The following is a 20,086-nucleotide window of genomic DNA, read 5'->3' as shown; positions in this document are numbered from 1 at the left end:
AACCACCTTTACCACGAGTTCGATATATATATATATATATATATATATATATATATATATCGATTTCCTTTTCTACAATGGAAATATACTGGCGTGAAATAGATCACACATTTGCTGTACAACAAATCTAACAAAATTGGAGAAAAACACTTGCTAGTGCATTCCATTTTTTTTTTTTTGTTATGGGACTCCTAAAGAAAAGGTTGTTAACTTATAGTAGATTAATGCTATGGGTAGTTTAAGAATTTGGTATATTTTTAAATTTTTAAAATTTTTTTCTATATTTCATTCCTTTTTTTTTTTACCTGATCCAGAAACCTTAAATTGAGACCAAGCATCGAATGTAAGAAGCGGTGGTATCACACGTTACATAACCACTAAATAAACCGACATGCTGCATTGCGTATTGAGACCGAAAGTGATATTTTTGAGATCCTAATGTAAATCGAATTGTTCTTATTGAAGAAATATTTCAGCGTTGTGTACCTGCTTTTTTTTACCACTGAAAACTCCATTGCCATTTAAAAATAGTTCCCACAGCCAGAGAACTGTAACTCGTTTGGATCTGCATTCATATGAAGCTATACTAAATTTTCCTGATTCATTATGCATATGCTTAATGTTATGTGAGTGAGTTAGTAAGAGGGAGACTGGGCGAAAAGATGACAACTTGACCACTTGACTGACCGAAGAAAAAAGCGAAATTGTTGCGCTCAAACTACTATGCATTTAAACAAAATATTCTAAATATAGATTTTATACAGAATTTAACAAGAAAACAATATAAAATATTGAGCCTGGACTTTTTTTAATTATTACACTATGCATCTATCGTTTGTAATTTTCGGGAAATTCGGTTCGAAAAGGACAATTCTGAGGTTCTATTTTTCGAAAATTCTTTCAAATTTTTTATCATTAGAAGTAATTTGCATTTTTGTACTACTTAAATAGAACACACACACACACACACACACACACACACACACACACACACACACACACACACACACACACACACACACACACACACACACACACACACACACACACACACACACACACACACACACACGAAAGCCATTAGTATGGATTTGGTCCCTTCTTTGCTGCTTTCACAGGCTTCAATCATCTGGGAAGGCTTTCTATTAGAGTTTCGTAGCTCTGGTAATTTTCATCCGTTCTTCCAGCAGAGTATTAGTGAGGTCGGTTAACTGATGTCGGGGGATTCGGCCTGGCTTTCAATCGGCATTTCAGTTCATCCAGCAGGTATTCAATGGAATTAAGATCAGGTCTCTATGCAGGCCGTCCATTTCTTCAACACCCATCTCATCAAACCATTCCTGCACAGACCTAACTTTGGAGAAGCGGACATTGTCTCGTTGATACAGGAAAGAACTTTCACCCAACTGTTGACATAAATCGGACCACATAATTATCTGGAATGTTATATAGGCCGCAATATTAAGATTCCTTATCATGGGAACTAGGGGAGCTCAGCCCGAACCATGAAAATCAGCCTTAGACATGATACCTTCCCCACCAAACTTTCCCCACTTGGCACAACCACAACAATTACAAAAGCGTTCTTTTGGCATTCACCAAACCCAGACTCTTTCTTCGGACTGCCGGTTGATGAAGCGTGGTTCATCAATCCAGAGAGAACGTTTCCACTATTCCAGAGTAAAAGGGAGCGAGCTTTACAACAGTCCAACAGACGCTTGGTGTTGCCCTTGCGGATGGCAGGCTTGTGGTAGGCTGCGCGGACATGGAAACCCTTGTTCTTCAGCTACCGATGAACAAGCGTGGTTACGTTGTAGCTGATTAGTATTTAGTAATTCAGAAATGAATGTTTCATCGGCAGACCGGAGATTTTTTATCCTACTGCTACGCGCTCAACACGTTGCAACCCTCGCTGTGAGTTTATGTAGTCTACCAAATCGAGATTGTGCTTAACAATATATATCTGTTTAACCGAAACGGAGTAAGTCAGAATTAAAATCATCACCAAACTGTTAGACTTTCTTCTATAAAAATCCGCGTGCAGATGAGAGAGCGCGCGTCATCGCGGTATGTGCATCACTTAGTAGCAAGGTCGACGGTAGCTAGTGGTGGGCTCTCCAGTTTTAATGTTTAGAGTAACACATGAAATATTCTTACCTTCGCAAAGAGGGCCATTAGCGCTGCTGTTTTGTCCTTTTTCAACGTATCCTTCTTTACATTCGCACCTAAATTCGCTTGGGTTCGTTTGATCAACCATACAGATGCCTCCACGTCCACAAATCTTTTGCTGTTCAGCGGAACATTTCTCTACAGAATACATGGGATGTTAGGTAGTTAAATTATTTTCATAAATTTTTAAATTTAAATCATGAACCATAGAAGTAATTTCATACACACCATTTTAATATCTGATAAATTAATAGAGGGATGTTTAGGTTATCTAAGAATGTTCTTATTTCATATGAAAGGGGTGGATGAAATTGTGCATACTGATATGAAAAAAAAAAGGAGCTGCTTCTATCAAGTGTAGCAAAAACAGACAAATGAAACAGATGTCCAGAGCTACCAGCTGTTATGACTATATAAAACAAAAGTATTCCATGTAAATAGTCCTTTGACACTACACCTAAATTATTAAAACTTTTAGACCGTTTAATAAAGAAATCAGCTCTTCCGGATTGAGTTACTTTTGTAATCATGAATCGATCATATCCAAGCAGCAGACACATTTTGATAAATCTAGAAAACAAGTAGCAGTACGGTACTCTGTATGCCAAGTTTCAGAGTTTTCGAAATGAATAAATCACCTGAGCGACGAATTTTTGGTCGAAATGTAAACTGAAACTCACAAATAATAAGAAGTGAAGTAATGTTCAGAAGAATGCTAAAACCATGAAAATTGAATGAGAGTGAGATAGAATGCAGCATGGAAAATAGAATGAAATAGTCTCATTATATTAATTAAAATATTGGGTTTTTTTGCTTCGATTGCGTTCGATTTACTTCTTACCCTTCAGAAATTATTGAAGTAGAATTATAGGCGACATTGGCTCCGGTTTCGGATCAATGTTGTGTAACTGTGAGAAAAGTTACAAGAGACAAGGCACACGATTTTATTGCTAAAACAGAAGATTTCATTTTTAGAACAAAGATAATATTACAAGAAAAGACTACCAATATTTGTAGCAACTAACTATATTATACTAGGATTAATTCAAGTTTGATTGCTGCTGTATAAATGACACACAGATTGTGAACACGCATGTACAGGAAGGGGAAAATTCCATAAAAGTTGAGTTATTGACTAAAAGACGAAATATTTTAAAGACATAAAATTTAATCAATTATGGCATTATAAGCGATACTGGTCCATTATGGAAAACATTGTACATAAACATTCCGATATTTCAAGTTTTTAAATAGTCTATATACACTGAAATCCAAATACATCATCCTACCAAACGTCTGAGAATGTTCATTTGTCTCGATTCGAAAGAAAATATATGCGTGTGTAATATGTAAATTTTTTTCATAAAAGAGTTCGCTAGTTCTTCTCGTGAATGATTTTGAACGGTCATGAAAAGAGTTAGTCGCGTTTCAGAAGCGAATGATAATTAGTTATCATTTGGTGTAGATGCCTGTTATAAGTGCAAGCAAGCATTCCCAAATTTTCATGGGAATGCTTGCTTGCACTTTCGAACATGGCGAAATCGGTATTCTACGTTAGAAGAATTGATTCATGCTTAATAAGTAGGGGAGAATAATATCATCAATATTCTACTAACAATTAGTAGAAAGTCATTCAGACACATTGGAATACTTAATAGACCTAAGAAAGATATCAAGTAATTAATTGCTGTTAAGAAAAACATGTTTCATTTTTTATTGTTAATTATTTATTTATTTCTATCAGCAAGTGTCCCATGACGTTTGGCAGGACAATGTATGTATAGGAAATCTACTGTCGAAATCTGTTTCAAAGAGAATTTTATATTTCACTTACGTATGCATGCTCCCTGATATTCTTCGTAATCATCTTTACATTTGCAATTTTTTTTGTCGTCACAAATTTGAGTTGAGAGATCACAGAACTGGCAGGAATCAATTTCTAAAAAAAAAAAAAAAAAAACCAATAAATGAAAAACAAAAGAAAAACAAAAAAAGAAAGAAAGAGAGCGAAAGACAGAGAAGACCATCACTATTTTGCAGATTAGATTAGATTTATAAAATTACTTATATTTAGTACATTTCCAACTTACAGAACGAATGTTTGGCGTAACACAACAGTGCCCTATTTTCAATGCACATATATCTGAATTAGAAACCTTTATGCAGATATACGTAAACGTGACTTACGCAGCGTATATTGAAAATAACTGGTCACGTGCATCACCATAAACAACTATTTAAGAATGCTGCTGGTCAGTAATAGTTGTGGTTCAGTATATTTAGACAACAAGTGCCTTGTTAGGGTAGTGTAATGACTGAGATTTCAACTTAGAAGCCGATTGTATTAATGGCTGTAAAAGAGGAATGTTACTTTGGTCAACCAGTGCTGTTGTTACCATCAACAACAGCTCTGGCCCTCTTGAAATAAAATCTTTAGTTACTTCGTTAAATATTGCAGTGATGAAGTTCAGCAATATATAACATATTTTAGTAGACTCGCTTAAAGATTTGTAGATCATTTCCCTACATACCGGCCACTGAATTAGAAACTTTTATGTAGATGTACCTAAATTTCACTTACTCAACGAACGGGTATATGCAAAATGCTTGATCACGTGCGTCACCACGTGTTGTAGTCTACAATAATGCTGCTGGTCTGTACTCGTGAATAGTGTTGATCACAATGGGAAAAAACAAAGGATCTTTCGGAGTTCAATAAAGTGCTTACTGAGGGATCACATCTGGCTGGACACACAATTTTGAAAACAGCAGAGCCGATAGGTTTCTCAAAAGGCCAATATCTCGGATGTTTAAGCAATGGAAAAATAACCCACAATGCCTGTCTAAGAGGCGTAAATGTCGTCCTAAGATAGTCTAAGGCTTGTGCGGACAAACAGAACTTTCTGTGTGCATCAATTGACCGAAGCATTTAATTAAGACTGTTCCCGATTGATTTCACCGAACTAGGCTCAGGGAATTGAAGAGGATCGGTATAGGCAGTCGCATGCCTATAAGGAAATCACTGAATTCTGCGAAGTACCAGAAATTTCGTCTGCAATGATGTTAGGAACACCATGACTCTAGAGACAGTGGAAGACTGGAAAAATGTCATGTGGTCCGATAAGTATAGAAAATCAGAACATTATGGTGCACTCAGGATGTTAAAGAGGCTCAGAAGAAAAGAAGAAAATGTCTTGACTGTTCCTGGCAAGTAAGACAGCATGTATTTTGACAGAATACAGAAACAATGTAAGAAAGTGAAGCAGTGTGTAAAACCAGAGAAACAAAAGTCAAGTCATGGAAAAACTTTGGTACGAAGACATAAAATAAATATCAGGAAGGTGGAAAAATATCCTGAAGGATAAAGCGTGCAAATGGAAGCGTGAATACTGCAAAGCAAATGGAGATGATAAAGGTGACATGAAAACTGAAAAACTGAAGATATAAATACTATAGATATCTCAAATAATTACTTTAAAAAGATTGCTAAATGAAACAAGCTATGACAGTATGGCGATAGAAAACATTCAGTAGGAATGCAATCAGGAATACATTCAATACTTGAAGTAGAAAAACCCATCAAAATCTGAAATATGGACAAGAAATTGGAGTATATTATATTATATATCAGATTCGGATCGCAGATGATTGAAGAAGAACTCATATAGTAGCAATGTACAAAAAAGGTAAATAAACCTGAATAAATAGGAAAATTACAGAGGAATTTCTCTATTGAGTGTTCCTGCCTTTTCGTAAGTATGCTTACAGGAACACCCAGTAGAGAAATTCCTCTGTAATTATCCTATTCATGTTTATTTTCCTTTTTTTGTATATTGGTACTATATGAGTTCTTCTTCAATCATCAAAACTTGTGGATGGGAAACTTCGAGAACAAGCTGGTTTCAGGTCAAATAAAGGTTATCAGGTTCATACTTTGACTTTAGAACAAATGGTTGAGATATCATGGGAAGTATTACAGGAATCTGTATTTAAGTGTTTGTAGATTAGGAAAAGGCATATGACAAGATTCCAACACAAACGTTTTTCAAAACGGAAAAATTATATGATGTAAGTGGGATATTATATTGAGCAATATGTAGTCTATATTTCAGTTTTAAGTCAGCAGATAGAAATGAAAGAGGCACAGGAAGATACAGTAGCTTGATCTCCACTGTTATTCATCACCTATATAGATATCATTATGAACGGAAGTGGCATTAAATTGATATCAGAATTGTATATTAAAAAACGTTTAATTTTCTTGACCAAAAACTCTGGAAAGACTTTTAATGGGATTATATTGATCAAGTGCATATAATAAACAACTAAGTTATACTAACGTTTTCACCAACAAAGGCTGTTGGCATCTTCAGGGTACATAACTGATGTAAGGCACTAAAAAGTAAAAAACTGTTACAAACAATAATCAACCGATTCCAATTATATTAAACAAAGAACAGAGCGCGTACAATACATTCATAGAGCGTGGATGATATCACTTGTTTAGGAACGTTCTATAGTTGGCACTATAATTCAGTTCTGGAGAGTTGAAGGACCTGATAAGGGTCTTCCAGATCACGGGCAAGATTAGTCCTTGGTTCCTGTTAAGGCTTTGTATACAGCGGGCAACTATTGTGGTCTCCTTAAAAATTCGGTGCTGAAGTCCTCCTCCATGTAAGGAATTGTGCTTCTGCTGTTTTAAGGATAATTGTGACATAAGACTGAATGATATATGAAATAAATCATTCAGTCTTATGTGAAATAATCATATGAAATAAATCATATGAAATAGATCAGAAATAAATTATATCAGAAGTTAAAAAATATAGTCCGGCAGTTTCTCGCCCGTTCTGCGTAACAGAATATATTCATCACGGATTATAGAAATATTGGGAAATGAATATGTTAATAGTACAAGTAGTAATTTTTAATTTTTATTATACTAAAGTTTTACTATTTTTACGTACCTACACAAGTTTTGTTTATCTCTTCGAAGTAGTCATTTTTACCACAATCACAGTAATACTGATTAAGTGTCGGTATACATTTGCGATCAGAATTCTTAGCTGTGTCACATGGGTCATTTAGATCACAAAGATCACCAACTGAAATGGAAATTCATTTCATTATGGATATTAACACTTATTGAAATAAAATATGTTCTATGATAATCCTTCATCAAATCGACATATTATAAGTGATGTGATTTACATTTACAACCGTCTTATTATTACTCTTATAATTACCAGCTGATATTAAGGAATTAATCATATAATTAATTCCACACTACTTCAGGGCAGAACGCACGTGTCATCAGTTTCTCCTTACGTAATTACTTAGACAGAAACTGCAAATACTTGTGTGTATTCATACTTGATTTTCATTTCATTTTTTTTTTTGCGTTGAAAACGTTCATTATACACTCAGATAAGTCAATCGCTTCTCGGCCTATTCAATAAAATCAAATATATCGTACTTTTATATATTATAAAATTCTGTTGTCACATGTTCGAAATCAATTATGCTTTCTCTCTGAATTATGATAGAATAACCTCGGCTGGGGAAAAAGTTGTTTCATGACATTCGGAGAGTTATTAAAATATACTGCATATGGGAAGAAATATTTCAGCACAAATTTCAATCTGAAATAATAATTTGATGAGTATTCTGGAAACTAAAAGTCAAAGTGCTTTACATAGTCTTAAATTAATCCCTAACTAATAAATTAATGAGCACGTGATAACTTTTCATTAATTTAGATCAAAACATGAATTTATAATAAAAATATAGATGAAATTTTCGTTCTTTCATTGATTTTATAATATGATTACTATAGAATTTTTTTTTCCATTACTTTTAGAAAGAATGACATTATGGAAAGTTTTTCATAACAATGGACACTTCCGAAAAGCTTTAGATTTATAGTAATACTTATTTTAAAACTAAAACAGCACTTTCTGTTGTTTTCTTTGGAACACAATTTCAGTTGACCCTTGAACAACGCTGGGGATTAGGGGTGCCACCCCCCCGCGCGCAGTTGAAAATTCGCGTATAACTTTTGACACCCCCAAAACTTAACTACTAATAGCTACTGTTGAGCGGAAGTCTTACCGATAACATAAACAGCTATCAAATTAAACATTTTTTATATGTTATTTGTATTATATGCTTTATTATTCTTACAATAAAGTAAGCTAGAGAAAAGAAAATCTTCTTAAGAAAATCATAAGGAAGAGAAAATACATTTACAGTACTGTACTGTATTTATCGATACCGTAAGTTTACGTCGTCTGCATATAAGACGATGAATCGTACTACATCAATATTGTCTTATATGATACAAAACGCTGTAGATATTATAAGTTATACTAACACAATACATCAAAAAAGGAAAGATAATGTGAAAAAAAAATCATATTTATTTACAGGTATAACATTCATACATTGATAACGAAGAAGCGGCAACATGATTACTTTATGGTAGCCTAAGCCTATACACTAATGAATGAATCGTTATAATTTTTTTGTATTTTATGCTAATTAATTAATCAAATTTATCTTATTTAGATAAATTTGATTAATTTTAATTTTATGCTGTTGTGATTTAATACTGCATCCTTACGTTTGTTTTCATTTTTTTCGATTGCGAATGGCTATGAACGGTCTGAAAGTGTTTGTGTATGTAAAGTTTGATAAATTTCAACTTTAGAAAGTATTTTACCTTGGATATAATAAATGTTAAAGATACCAAGCTATTTTAGCTCCAAGTTTAAAATAGCTTGGTATCTTTAACATTTATTATACCCAAGGTAAAATACTTTCTATATTTATATCTCCTCCTGAGATTTTTATTTAATAAGGTTAAAACACCTTATGGTAACTTGTTCTGGTAAAATACTTATAAACTCTGTATTACTAAAATCTTGGTATTTCTAGCCTGGCTCCCACTGATGAGGCTTCAATAAAGGTCGAAACCGGTGAGGGCTATTATGAGTTCGCTCTATTAAAGTTTTTGCCTTAAGGGAGCAATTTGAGTCTCCGGGGAAAGTGTTCTCCGGCACGGCTCGGTGAGGAGCTTTGTCGGTGAATGCTTTTCTTCGGAATATGAGTGGTTCTGCTCGGTGGTGGTGGTGGGTGGAAGGCCATCACTGAGTAGAGCCAACGCTGAGATGGACGGTCTTTCGCCCACAACTGAGTGGTCTAGGGATCGTCCGAATTTTTAGAGACGACTTTACTTATTCATAAGGGTCGGAACTAGTGGGGGGAGCTGGCCCTGAGAGGCTCTGCTTGTGGATAGGTTTTTGCCTGTCTTTGAGTAGGGTCACTGCTGAGATTATGGCTCTGGCTGGTGGTGGGGTGAGTCTGCCACTGGGTAGAGCCAACACTGAGAAGTTCTTCTCAGTGACGGGGTGAGCCTGTCACTGAGTGGAACAACGCTGAGTTGGACGGTCTTTCGGCCACTATGGAGTGGTCTAGGGATCGTCCTAATTTTTAGAGAGGTCTTTACTTAAATACACCTCAATAGGGGTCGAAACCGGTGGGGGACTATAATGAGTTCACTCTCTTAAGGTTTTTGCCTTAAAGGAGAAATTTGAGTCTCGGGGAAAGTGTTTTCTGGCACGGCCTGGTGATGGGCTTTGTCGGTGAATGCTTTTCTTCGGAATATGAGCGGTTCTGCTCGGTGGTAGTGGTGGGTGGAAGGCCATCACTGAGTGGAGCCAACGCTGAGATGGACGGTCTTTCGCCCACATTTGAATGGCCTAGGGATCGTCCGAATTTTTAGAGACGGCTTTACTTATTTAAAAGATCGAAACCTATCTGGGTAGTGGCCCCTTGCCTTTAATACAAAGCATCATACATCTCCTCCAGGAGATGTGCTTTGCATTAAGGGTAAATATTAAGGTTAGTGATCAGAGCTTATTCTACTTTTACCATGAGTTGCCTTGGTCTTGCACTACGTCCAGGGTCAGCTAGACTTGCAACACTTGCAGGCGCAAACTTGACTTGTTTGTCTGTTTGCTTACTTGGGATATAGAGTAAAACCAGGTTTAAAATAGCTTGGTATGTTTAACAAATTTTAACTTTTTATAATAGATTTGTGTACATTTTATGATAGTAAATTATGAAGTAGACTAGTATCTACATATATTTGATGTATGTATTTATGACATAGCCAACTTTTGCTTAATTTTTTCGGTATTCTAAGCTATACAGTTTGTCTGCGATTTTTATTTCAAATTGTCGCAAATTTCCAAAACGTTTTGCAATATATTTATTGAAACAAATCCGCGATAAGTGGACCCGTTTTTTTCAAGGGTCAACTGTATTTTTAATACTTGGTATAACAGACTTTATTTTTTATTTCAGCGCATTGTGCGACTTTTTATATAACAAACAAAAGTTTAGCGCTCTTGTTTAAATTGCAATTTGTAAAATGGAAAATGACCTCGAAAGAGATAATCTAATCTCGTCCCTTTAGCCCATAGCAGCTACGAACTGAAGAAACCATACAATTTCGCTACAAATATTTCGGCTTAATCTACAAATTGATTTCAACTCCAGATTATTGAGGTTAGAAAAAATGACTTGTGTATATTCAGCAAATAGAATACCCGAAATTGCTTACAGATTTGCAATATATTTCTATTTACGAAATGATGAAAACGAAGAGCAACAATAGAATCATCGTGAAAGACGCATTGAAAATATGGTTTGGGTGAATGAACATTTTTTAAGTGGAGGATAAAAGAATAAACGTAAATGTTTGAAAACTGAATAATCGTAGTACGTTTTAAAAATTTTTATTAAGGAACCCTCCGCCTGGTTTCTTTATTACGCATAAACCATTAAGAAATGAAATTACCGTCTACTTTTTCTTTTGTAATGTATAATGAGCTATAAAATTATGAAGTCTATTAAAAGGAAACTTTCAATTTCGTACTTTTCCAGATATTCTAGGAATATTGATTCTTTTCTTTTTAAATAACACAGATAAAATATCATATGCCTGCATTTGTGTGGCTAGAATTTCGGAATGAGGTTATTCACATCACGCACGGTTACTCACACCGAAGATACATATACTACGATGTAAGGCAAGTGCCCCACATACACACAAATGCAAAAGTCTTTTACGACAGTGTTCAAATCATTTGTAAGGAAAATTTCTTATAATGTAGAATTATTTAGAGAGTAATATATATGGTTATATATTTACAACCAACCCGCACGAAGGGTTGTAAATATATTATTATACTTTAGGATTTCGTGTACGCTAAGAAAAAATTTCGAAATTCTGCTTTAGAGACTAAAAATCTAAAATGTAGACCTCAGTATGTTCCTGGAGAAACATAAACAATAAAAATCAATAAAACAAGTAACTTATCTTTGATTCTTGTTTGCTACATTTTATAGAATTGTTCTTTACATTGTATTTCATTTATTAATATGTTATTTATTTATTTATGGATAATGAATTGCATGTCTGATTTTTGAGTACTGTGTTATTGACTGTATATGTTGGTCAAACAGAGGGTCATTCGTAATGAGAAAAAATGAAAATATCAGAGAATTTGCGCACAAAAGGAAAGAAAATGCATTCATTTCGATAAACATACCTAACTGTTGTGGAAGAAAATATAATCGTCTTAAAAAAAGTCATTTTAGTGCAAAAGAAAAATTAAAACGCTTAATCGAAACAATATTCTAACCGCATTTTAACATGAAACTTAGCTCTAACAGGTATAAAAGAAGTTGTTTTAAATATGTACATGTATGGTATTGTATTGTCCTTACTAATAAGATTCTATAAGCCTTTCATTATTATAATTAATATAACCCATTAATAAATTAGAGACTATGGAATCTCGACTACACCTACACGTGGTTATTCCACGTGTAGGTGTAGTCGAGTTATGATCGTGATCTTTCAGTACAAAAATTTCAAAACATTATAAGATTTAAAGATTGCAAAATATCTTTAAATTTTCTAGATAGAAAGCATTATTTTCATATTGATCATTTATTTTACTGAGAATTTTTTATCTGCATGCCACTCATTAAAATCTTTAAACGTATCATTGCAGCACTGTGGAGGGTTAGGTAATACTGTAAGCCTACTCTAAGACCAAATCCGGATCTTTTATCTTGGGACTCTTCAATAAGCAGGGTGATGGTTTCACATCAGAATTAGGGGTGAAACTATCACGCTGCAAAAAAAAAAAAAAAAAAAAAAGTTAATGATTATAAATAGTCATGAAATTGTGCATGTCGTTAATGTATTTCTGTATAATGATATGTTTGTTTACTAGAAAAGCTGCACCTTAAGCCAATTTTGGTACATTATGTATACAGTACATATGTATACATATGTACTGTATACATAATTTTATCCTCAAAATCCATTTGAAATTACTCCACTAATTTCAGTAGTAATTCTAAATAAATACCAAATTTTATCCAATTTCTTAAACTTAGGGAAAAATTGCTATTATCATTTTGAAGTATTTTTCACCAAGAGCCATCCAAGTAAATGTAAAAATATTTCGCCAATACAAATGGAAAAGATGGAAAAATTGGACTGTCTTGAAGGTAAGAGCTAATAATTGTTTTGCATTCAAAAGTCAACTTAGCATCATCGTTAGTGAGTTATTATGATAGTTTCAGAGTTTTCTGTTGTAATAATATCAGAATTCTAAGATGATTAGAAATATACCTGATATGCTTTTGATGGTAATAATCCCCTCTTCTTCAGTTCTTCCTTCGACGAGTATCTGAAAGAAACGAGAATGAAGTCGTTTTAAGAATATTGAACATTACATAATGTACTCTCATTTATTATAATTATGGGGAAAAACAACAAGTGGGTAAGTTTGGTTTTATAAGTATTTCTTCTCTGTTATTTAAAAGTATGCAATAGTGTATGAAAAACATTGAAAATTAAATTTTAATAAGAGAATCTGTTTTAAAAAATTTCTACATAATAATGCTTCCCTTTCATATTCTTTGAAAAAGTATTTATTGATTCAACTTGCAAAGATGTATATTCTGAAGTTAAGAAGCTAGAACCAAAAGTCTAAAATACTGTATAGTGACTTTAAGGAAAGTACTATTTTTTATGAGTGACTTATACAAATTGTTCATTTAACATTACATAGGTATTTGTGTTCTCCGTGTGGTTAGAAAACTTAAGTTCCACGGAGCCAAAAACTCAGAACTAGGCCAGTTCTTTTCTATATTCCTTAAACGCGAAATTGGTGCAGTACATAAAAGTTACCACTAGAAAATTCCTTGCATCATTTACAGAAATTATCCTAATCAATTTATTATTAATTATATCAATAAATTAGACGGTGGGGGGAAAAAGAAGGAGCCAGACCAAGAAAAAGCTTTTTTGATCAAGTCAAAGAAAGCACAGGTCTGAGGAGTTACCAGGAGATTAAGAAGAAAGCCAATGACAGGGCTGAATGGAGGAAATTGCTGCTGAGCTACCAGTCCCAAGACTGATGCAACTGATCATGATGATCATAATCAAGAAACGAATATCATTGCAAACCGTCTTTCTGAAAACAGAAAACATTCAAGAGTTTTAATGAAATTACATTTTTCTATGCATAAATTGCAGTGCAGACTCGTGGCCCATTTTCTTCTTGATAAGCTATACAGTTTCGTACATATAATATATTTACATGTACGACATGTAAATATATGTCGTTTGATTGATCAGTTATTTCAAATTAAAAGAAACCTAGTACATAGACCTACGTTCCCATTAAGTAGTACAGTCACGAGCACGTCGTGACTTTTTTTTTTTATATTCAGTTGAAAAGACTTGGAGAGAACTTGGTTCGCATTCGCTCAGGCTTCGAAGAACGTTCAAACCAACTAAATCACCTTCAACTGAAGGTAAGTTAGGCAATTTCATGAGGGAGTGACGGAACTTCCTTCTGGAAATTCAGTGTTTTCATTCCATATAATACGCAAACTGGTTTGAGAACACACGTAGTTACCACACATGATATATCTCATAGATTTAGTTTCTTCGTTCGTGATTCCAAACAACAGCCAATAAAGACGCATAAATATAAACTCGATAAGTGTAATTAAAAAAATAATGTCAATTTTTTATGGCCGCGTAAGAATTTTCCACCAATTCATTACATTGTGTAATGCATGACGGATACATAGCCTGTAAAGTTTTACCACTGCGGTATTAATTATCAAATATATAACAAAAATATCTGTATTATTTACACAATTAATTTAAAACACAATATATTAACAAATTGCACTCGCGAAATTAAACAAGCACGGTATACTGCAAAAAGTGGTACTTAGTTTAACTGTCCTAGTGACGTACAACACCTCATATATTCAGGCCACGCATCGTTTTCTTACTTCTCGTTACATACAGCTTCTATCATTGTCATCATCATCATCAAATTCCTGACATGTACCCTCAAAGGGTGTAGAGGATATGATAGTACTACATGAAAAAGTCTCGTGGTGCACCCTGTTAGGCATCTACTTGGATACTGAATGAACGAGGATGGGCTGACAATTTGGGAGTTAGCCGACCAAATTGTATTCTTATTGACTTAAACCACAATATAAAATGATGGTACAACATGACAGCTTCTATCATAAATATATGCCAATAACTGCACATACACACACACACACACATGCACGCCTTTATATATATATATATATATATCAAAAATGGCGTGTAAACTTGTATAATTCTTAGAAAGTCGATTTATTTTAGGGAAGAGTTCTGCAATCTTATTTGTGAGGTATTTTATTTCTTGTGTTTGATCTTTAATGAATCAGTTGTCTTACGTTTGAAAAATAATATTGAATGCACTTTTAGCTGCATATTTTGCTGCAGGAAGTCTTGTTTTAATAATCTTTATTTCATTCATATTTTACCAAGCATAAAAATAAAAGTTTGTGATTATTATTTTTTTGAAATACAGTTTCAAAATCACTGATAAAGTCACTACAAGCATCTCAGATCACCTGTAGTAATGATATGGTGAAATTGTGTTATCGAGATAATTCCCACTGAGAAGACTTTAATAGGGACATAAAAAAACGTATTCTAAAATCAACTGCAAATAGTTTAGTCACGAAGATATTTGTAGAACATACTTTTTTACTGGCTTATTATTGACTAAAATATGGATCAAAGTAAGAATATAATTGTTTGTCAAAGATAATATAACATAGCTATTATCACAGTTATTGAGTTATTTTAGCCATAAATATAACTATAAACATTCATCTTTTTTTAAAATTTATTTTTGTGTATTTGAAGGGAATACTTTAAGGATCATTGTTGAAAAATTAAACTCTGCAATCAGCTTAACACAGTTAATTTCTTATTGCCTTTCATTTATTTATTATATTTTTATTCTTTATTAATATTGCTGAGTTTGTGATCTCATGCTAAAAGTGTCGCGCAGGACATATTAATAAGAAATAAAAACATACCATTGCATCTAGACTTGGTGTCATATTTATTAACAGATCGAACTCCCCAGCTTCTTCTGTTGCATTGCAATGCATCTTCTGTCCATTTCCATCTATTTCGCACACATTAAGCGTAGCATTTCGGGAGATTTCTCCTGTGATCCGAACCTAAAAAATTGATACAAAATTCCTGAACCTAAGTTCAGCTGAAGAACTGAAAATATTAAGACATCACTTTGAGCCGTTTTCAATTATTTACTTGAATCAACAAAATAAACAATGTATCATTTTTACAATCGACGAAGTGAAAAACTGATTTTGAAGAATCCCTAAAAATTACAGAATATCAGATACAAAAATAGTTTCAAGAATGTTCTGGTTGATATTAATGGCAAAGTGGATTTTTTTTTGTAATTCCCACCAAAGGAAGGTTGTAAACTTATAACACATTCTTACCGCGGGTGGGCTAGAATTAGTTGTTTCCTCATTTCTATTCATTTTATGTTTTTTTTTTTTGGTATTTTGTATTTATTTTTTACAATATATGGAAATCATGCGTTGATCAAGACCGTGGAAATTTTACAAGACACACTTCAGGCTTTCAATATGTCGCTGTGAGGTGCTTGTTCTCGACTTTTTTGAGGAGTGGGTTGTAAAATGGCCTATGGGGAAAGCTTCATTCAATACTTGCAGCTCAGGACAATGGCAACGTTGTATGCGTGAATTTGAAAGTTAACAACACCGCGTTATGAAATCACTTTTCAGTTTGAAAAATAAACGTACCTATTATAAACGTTCCTAATTGTTAAAATATTTAAAAGATAATAATTATAAATATGATCAGAATTATAATTAAGATATATTCGAAAACAGGATATATATATATATATATATATATATGCTACTTTAAAGGGGAGAGAGAGAGAGAGAGAGAGAGAGAGAGAGAGAGAGAGAGAGAGAGAGAGAGAGAGAGAGAGAGAGAGAGAGAGAGAGAGGAGTCTTATATAAGCCAAATTGTTCACAAAATAGTATCCTCTCAACAAAACTTCATCAACTAAGTCTTGGGAAAATCAGTGCAAGAAAAGATTATTTCAGAGAACAGAGGTAATGAAATTAAATAAGAAGAGGAAAAATAGTTACATTAAGGACACCACTGAAACTGTGTTGATTAAATGGATTACTATACCTCATTTACAACCTTTCTTGGGCGGGGATTCATATTTAATGTGATTCCCATCCAAGAAACCTTGTAAACCTGCAGTAAATTTGAGTTGGTACCGTTAGTTTGCTAAAGGGTCAGATAATCTACGATACCCTCTAAAGACCAGACATGGAATTTTTTAAGCCACTTCAGAACTGCTGTAATCAGAGTGGTGGTCTCATACACGGAATTCATTCACCTGAAAGTCATTCAAAAAATCCATGCCCGTGGTAATAATCAAACTCTCAGCCAGTTGGTCCACTAACCATTCTAGTAACCAGACCTGAAAAAAAAATCACAATTGGGCCATTTGTTAATACTAGAAACTGTCAAGTATGCAACCGAAATTCGGTTGCATATTGTTTTCTTGCTTCGAAATATATGTCTACGAGTTCTGGAAGTGGCTGACAAAAATGTATACATGTATAGGAAATGAGTTTGTAATATTTCATGGGATAAGTTAAGAATTAAAAAAAAAATCTGAAGATATTCAAGTAAAGAAACTGTCTTCTACCAGTACATTAAGCGATTACAAAAGGAGATGGTCAACAGCATTGCAAAATAATAAAATAGTATTTTTATAAATAAATAATATTCAGGACATTGTTATTCTTAAAAGAAATACGCAGTGCTCTACGTCCATAAATTTCTGAAAAAACTTGGTTGGCATCCAATTTGTTCTTTCCATCGCCAGGTCAGAACAATCTGTAGCCTGCTTAGATAAATTCAAAGCAGCAGATATACGCTTCCGAATCCAGCATAGCATAACATCGTGTGTTAATATAGCATGTGCGTATGTGTATGCGAATGTGTGTTCCATGGTCAAGTTTGCTGAATTGCTTAAAAGTTGGTGAGGGAGGCCAGCCTCACTTCCCTACAACAAAGTTCTCGGAGCTCTGAAATTGGTTAAAAAAAAAGCAAAAGTTCCTTCAGTTGGTAAAAATTTAACATAAAAAGGCCTTCCTATACCGATGAAGTATCATGGTCGCTATCATCAAATCAAAAGTACAAAATCAGAGTCGCGGGACTGTGATTTTGTAGTTTTTGTTTACCAATAGGCGCATTGTTTTAGTTGGGAAAAAGGTGAGCATATTTTAAAGCGTTTCTAATTAGAATTGTCTTGTTTTCTCAATCAGTATTTTGAGAGTGAATATAGGTCAATGCAAGATCTTTCTTTTTAAAAATCACTTTTATCTTCATTTGTAACTTTTTTCAAGAATGGGGTTGATTCTGTTTTCCAACACCTTTCATACATTTTATAACCTGTGTTTAATAAACTTATTCCTCTGGATTTTTCACAGCTTCTTTCTTTCTTTTTTTATGCAAATCACAATTGCTTTATTCCAGCTATTCGCTGTTTTACTAGTCATATATATGTGTTTATTAATGCAAGAAATCTCTGTTTTTTCTTCTAATGTTAGGTTATTAGGGAGAGTATTATTGATTGAATTTTCCAAAAGCGATTATTCCGATTGTTTATTTTCTTTTCAAATTTTAGAATAACAATCTATCGATTGCCAGTCTTCCGTTTTTCCTCCAAGAGATGCGGTACATTATGTTTCTTTTTGTAAGAATTCTATTACTACGTGGACTTTGCATTGTGTTTATAAATTCTTCACGTTGAAATACTAATATAATGAATTTTTTCCAACTTCTCTGTGAAGTTCTCTTGTCTCTGTTATTGCTGTTGACCATTTCCTCTAATATTCTATTTTGTTTACCTATTTCTACTGCATTATATATAATTAAATTCAGTTTTTTTTTAAAAAAATTGTATTTATTTCAAGTATTATTCAAGTGATCATTATCACTGACTGTCTTTGTTTTACCACATTTGGTGATACTGTAATATTTCCTATTACTTACTAATGATTTGAAGCAATATTTAATATGTGCATCATTTATCATTATTATTATTTTTATTTTATTAAACGAAAGTAGGCTATATTAGCCATTAATATAATAGTTTATTTTAGAGGAGTAACATGGGAATTTTCCAAGAAATAATACCTATTATTACTGGGTATTATCCACTTCATTAGTGATATTTGATCTCTAACTGTTTAGGTAAACTTATGAGTATTTTATATCTTAATAACTATTAAATATTTGTATTGTTTTAAGATGCAAAGTTTACTAATGTTTTTTTTTTACTAAGACAATTTTTTCCCCAATTCCGCAATTTCCCATCATAGATTGTATTGATGCATCACCTATTCGTGTATTAAAATCACTCGCTGTTAACGTAAAGTAGTTCGGAGTTTCTTTTATGTAATATATATATTTTTCAACAATTGCTGAAATTCTTCAGTTGTTTCAACTTCACTTTCTTTGGGGGATATACTCATAGGTTTTGGGGTGCTCTCCATTTTGTTTCTACTAATCTTTCTTTACAGACTAATGGCTTTCTATATTTCCAATCTTTCTTTATTCATATAGTCAGTCCTGCTCTAGATGTCTATTCTCTTCGAAACACCTAGTATATTTTTCTGTAATGTTCTGATTATTTTGTTCCTCTTAATTTATTTTGTTGTATCCGTTATTATTTCCAAATCAACACTTGCCTTCTTTACTTCTGCATCTAATTATTCGATCTATACTCGAACATTCCAGGCGGCAATTCTTTGATTTTTTTTTTCATTTATCGATAACTGTTACGCTATCTTGGGTCTTTATTCGAAAGGCTATATGATGAAATTTATTTTCAAACAGAGTTCCGTTGAAATAGAGAATTCAGAAAACAGCTGATTTTTTTCCCTCTTCGTCTAGCTGAAGACAGTAGGTGAAAATTTCCTATCCATAACAGGCATAGTCACTAACTAGAGAAAACTGATATTTGGATGAAAACGATATTTTTATCAGAAAATAAATGATACTCACCGTTATAGGTTTCGAAAATACAAACCACGGACTTCTTAGTTGACCAACTGAATCACTGTTAAGAACGAGACTACCATCTATAATCCAAGATAAAACAAAACATTACACGACCTTAACTACCGATTAGACTGTTTATTTATTTACTGTGAAGGAAATAAACAGCGTCTCTTCCAATGGCATAATCAAGTAAAATAAATTAAAATAAAATGTTAAAAATGTGAATATTTATTCGATTTTTTTAACAAGCTACTATTGCTTCAGTTAAAACAACGAAATACTGCTTGTACTTATACAAGTCATGAAAGTAGACTTGTTGTAGTAAAAAAATATTATCAAACATTGTTCTTCTGGTATGGTAATGCT

At 33.2% G+C, this 20,086-nt stretch overlaps 1 protein-coding gene across 1 annotated transcript in view; it reads right to left on the bottom strand.

Moving 5' to 3' along the window:
- The window catches only part of LOC150110352 (uncharacterized), an 83,256-nt gene that overhangs the window by 37,283 nt on the left and 25,887 nt on the right, over window positions 1–20,086 (bottom strand). Inside the window, exons 7-12 of the mRNA XM_090393173.1 lie at window positions 19,724–19,800; window positions 15,664–15,810; window positions 12,884–12,941; window positions 7,137–7,274; window positions 4,004–4,108; window positions 2,158–2,307 (exon numbers count right to left, since the gene is read on the bottom strand). Of these exons, the coding sequence (XP_090249299.1) occupies window positions 2,158–2,307; window positions 4,004–4,108; window positions 7,137–7,274; window positions 12,884–12,941; window positions 15,664–15,810; window positions 19,724–19,800 (675 nt within the window). The remainder of the gene's footprint in view (window positions 1–2,157; window positions 2,308–4,003; window positions 4,109–7,136; window positions 7,275–12,883; window positions 12,942–15,663; window positions 15,811–19,723; window positions 19,801–20,086) is intronic.

This window comes from Typopeltis vanoorti, chromosome 1 (genome assembly GCF_054136105.1).
Source record: "Typopeltis vanoorti isolate ZY-2024b chromosome 1, IOZ_Tvanoo_1.0, whole genome shotgun sequence".
Taxonomy (NCBI): Eukaryota; Metazoa; Arthropoda; class Arachnida; order Uropygi; family Thelyphonidae; genus Typopeltis; species Typopeltis vanoorti.
This window is presented reverse-complemented; position numbering and strand designations above follow the sequence as displayed.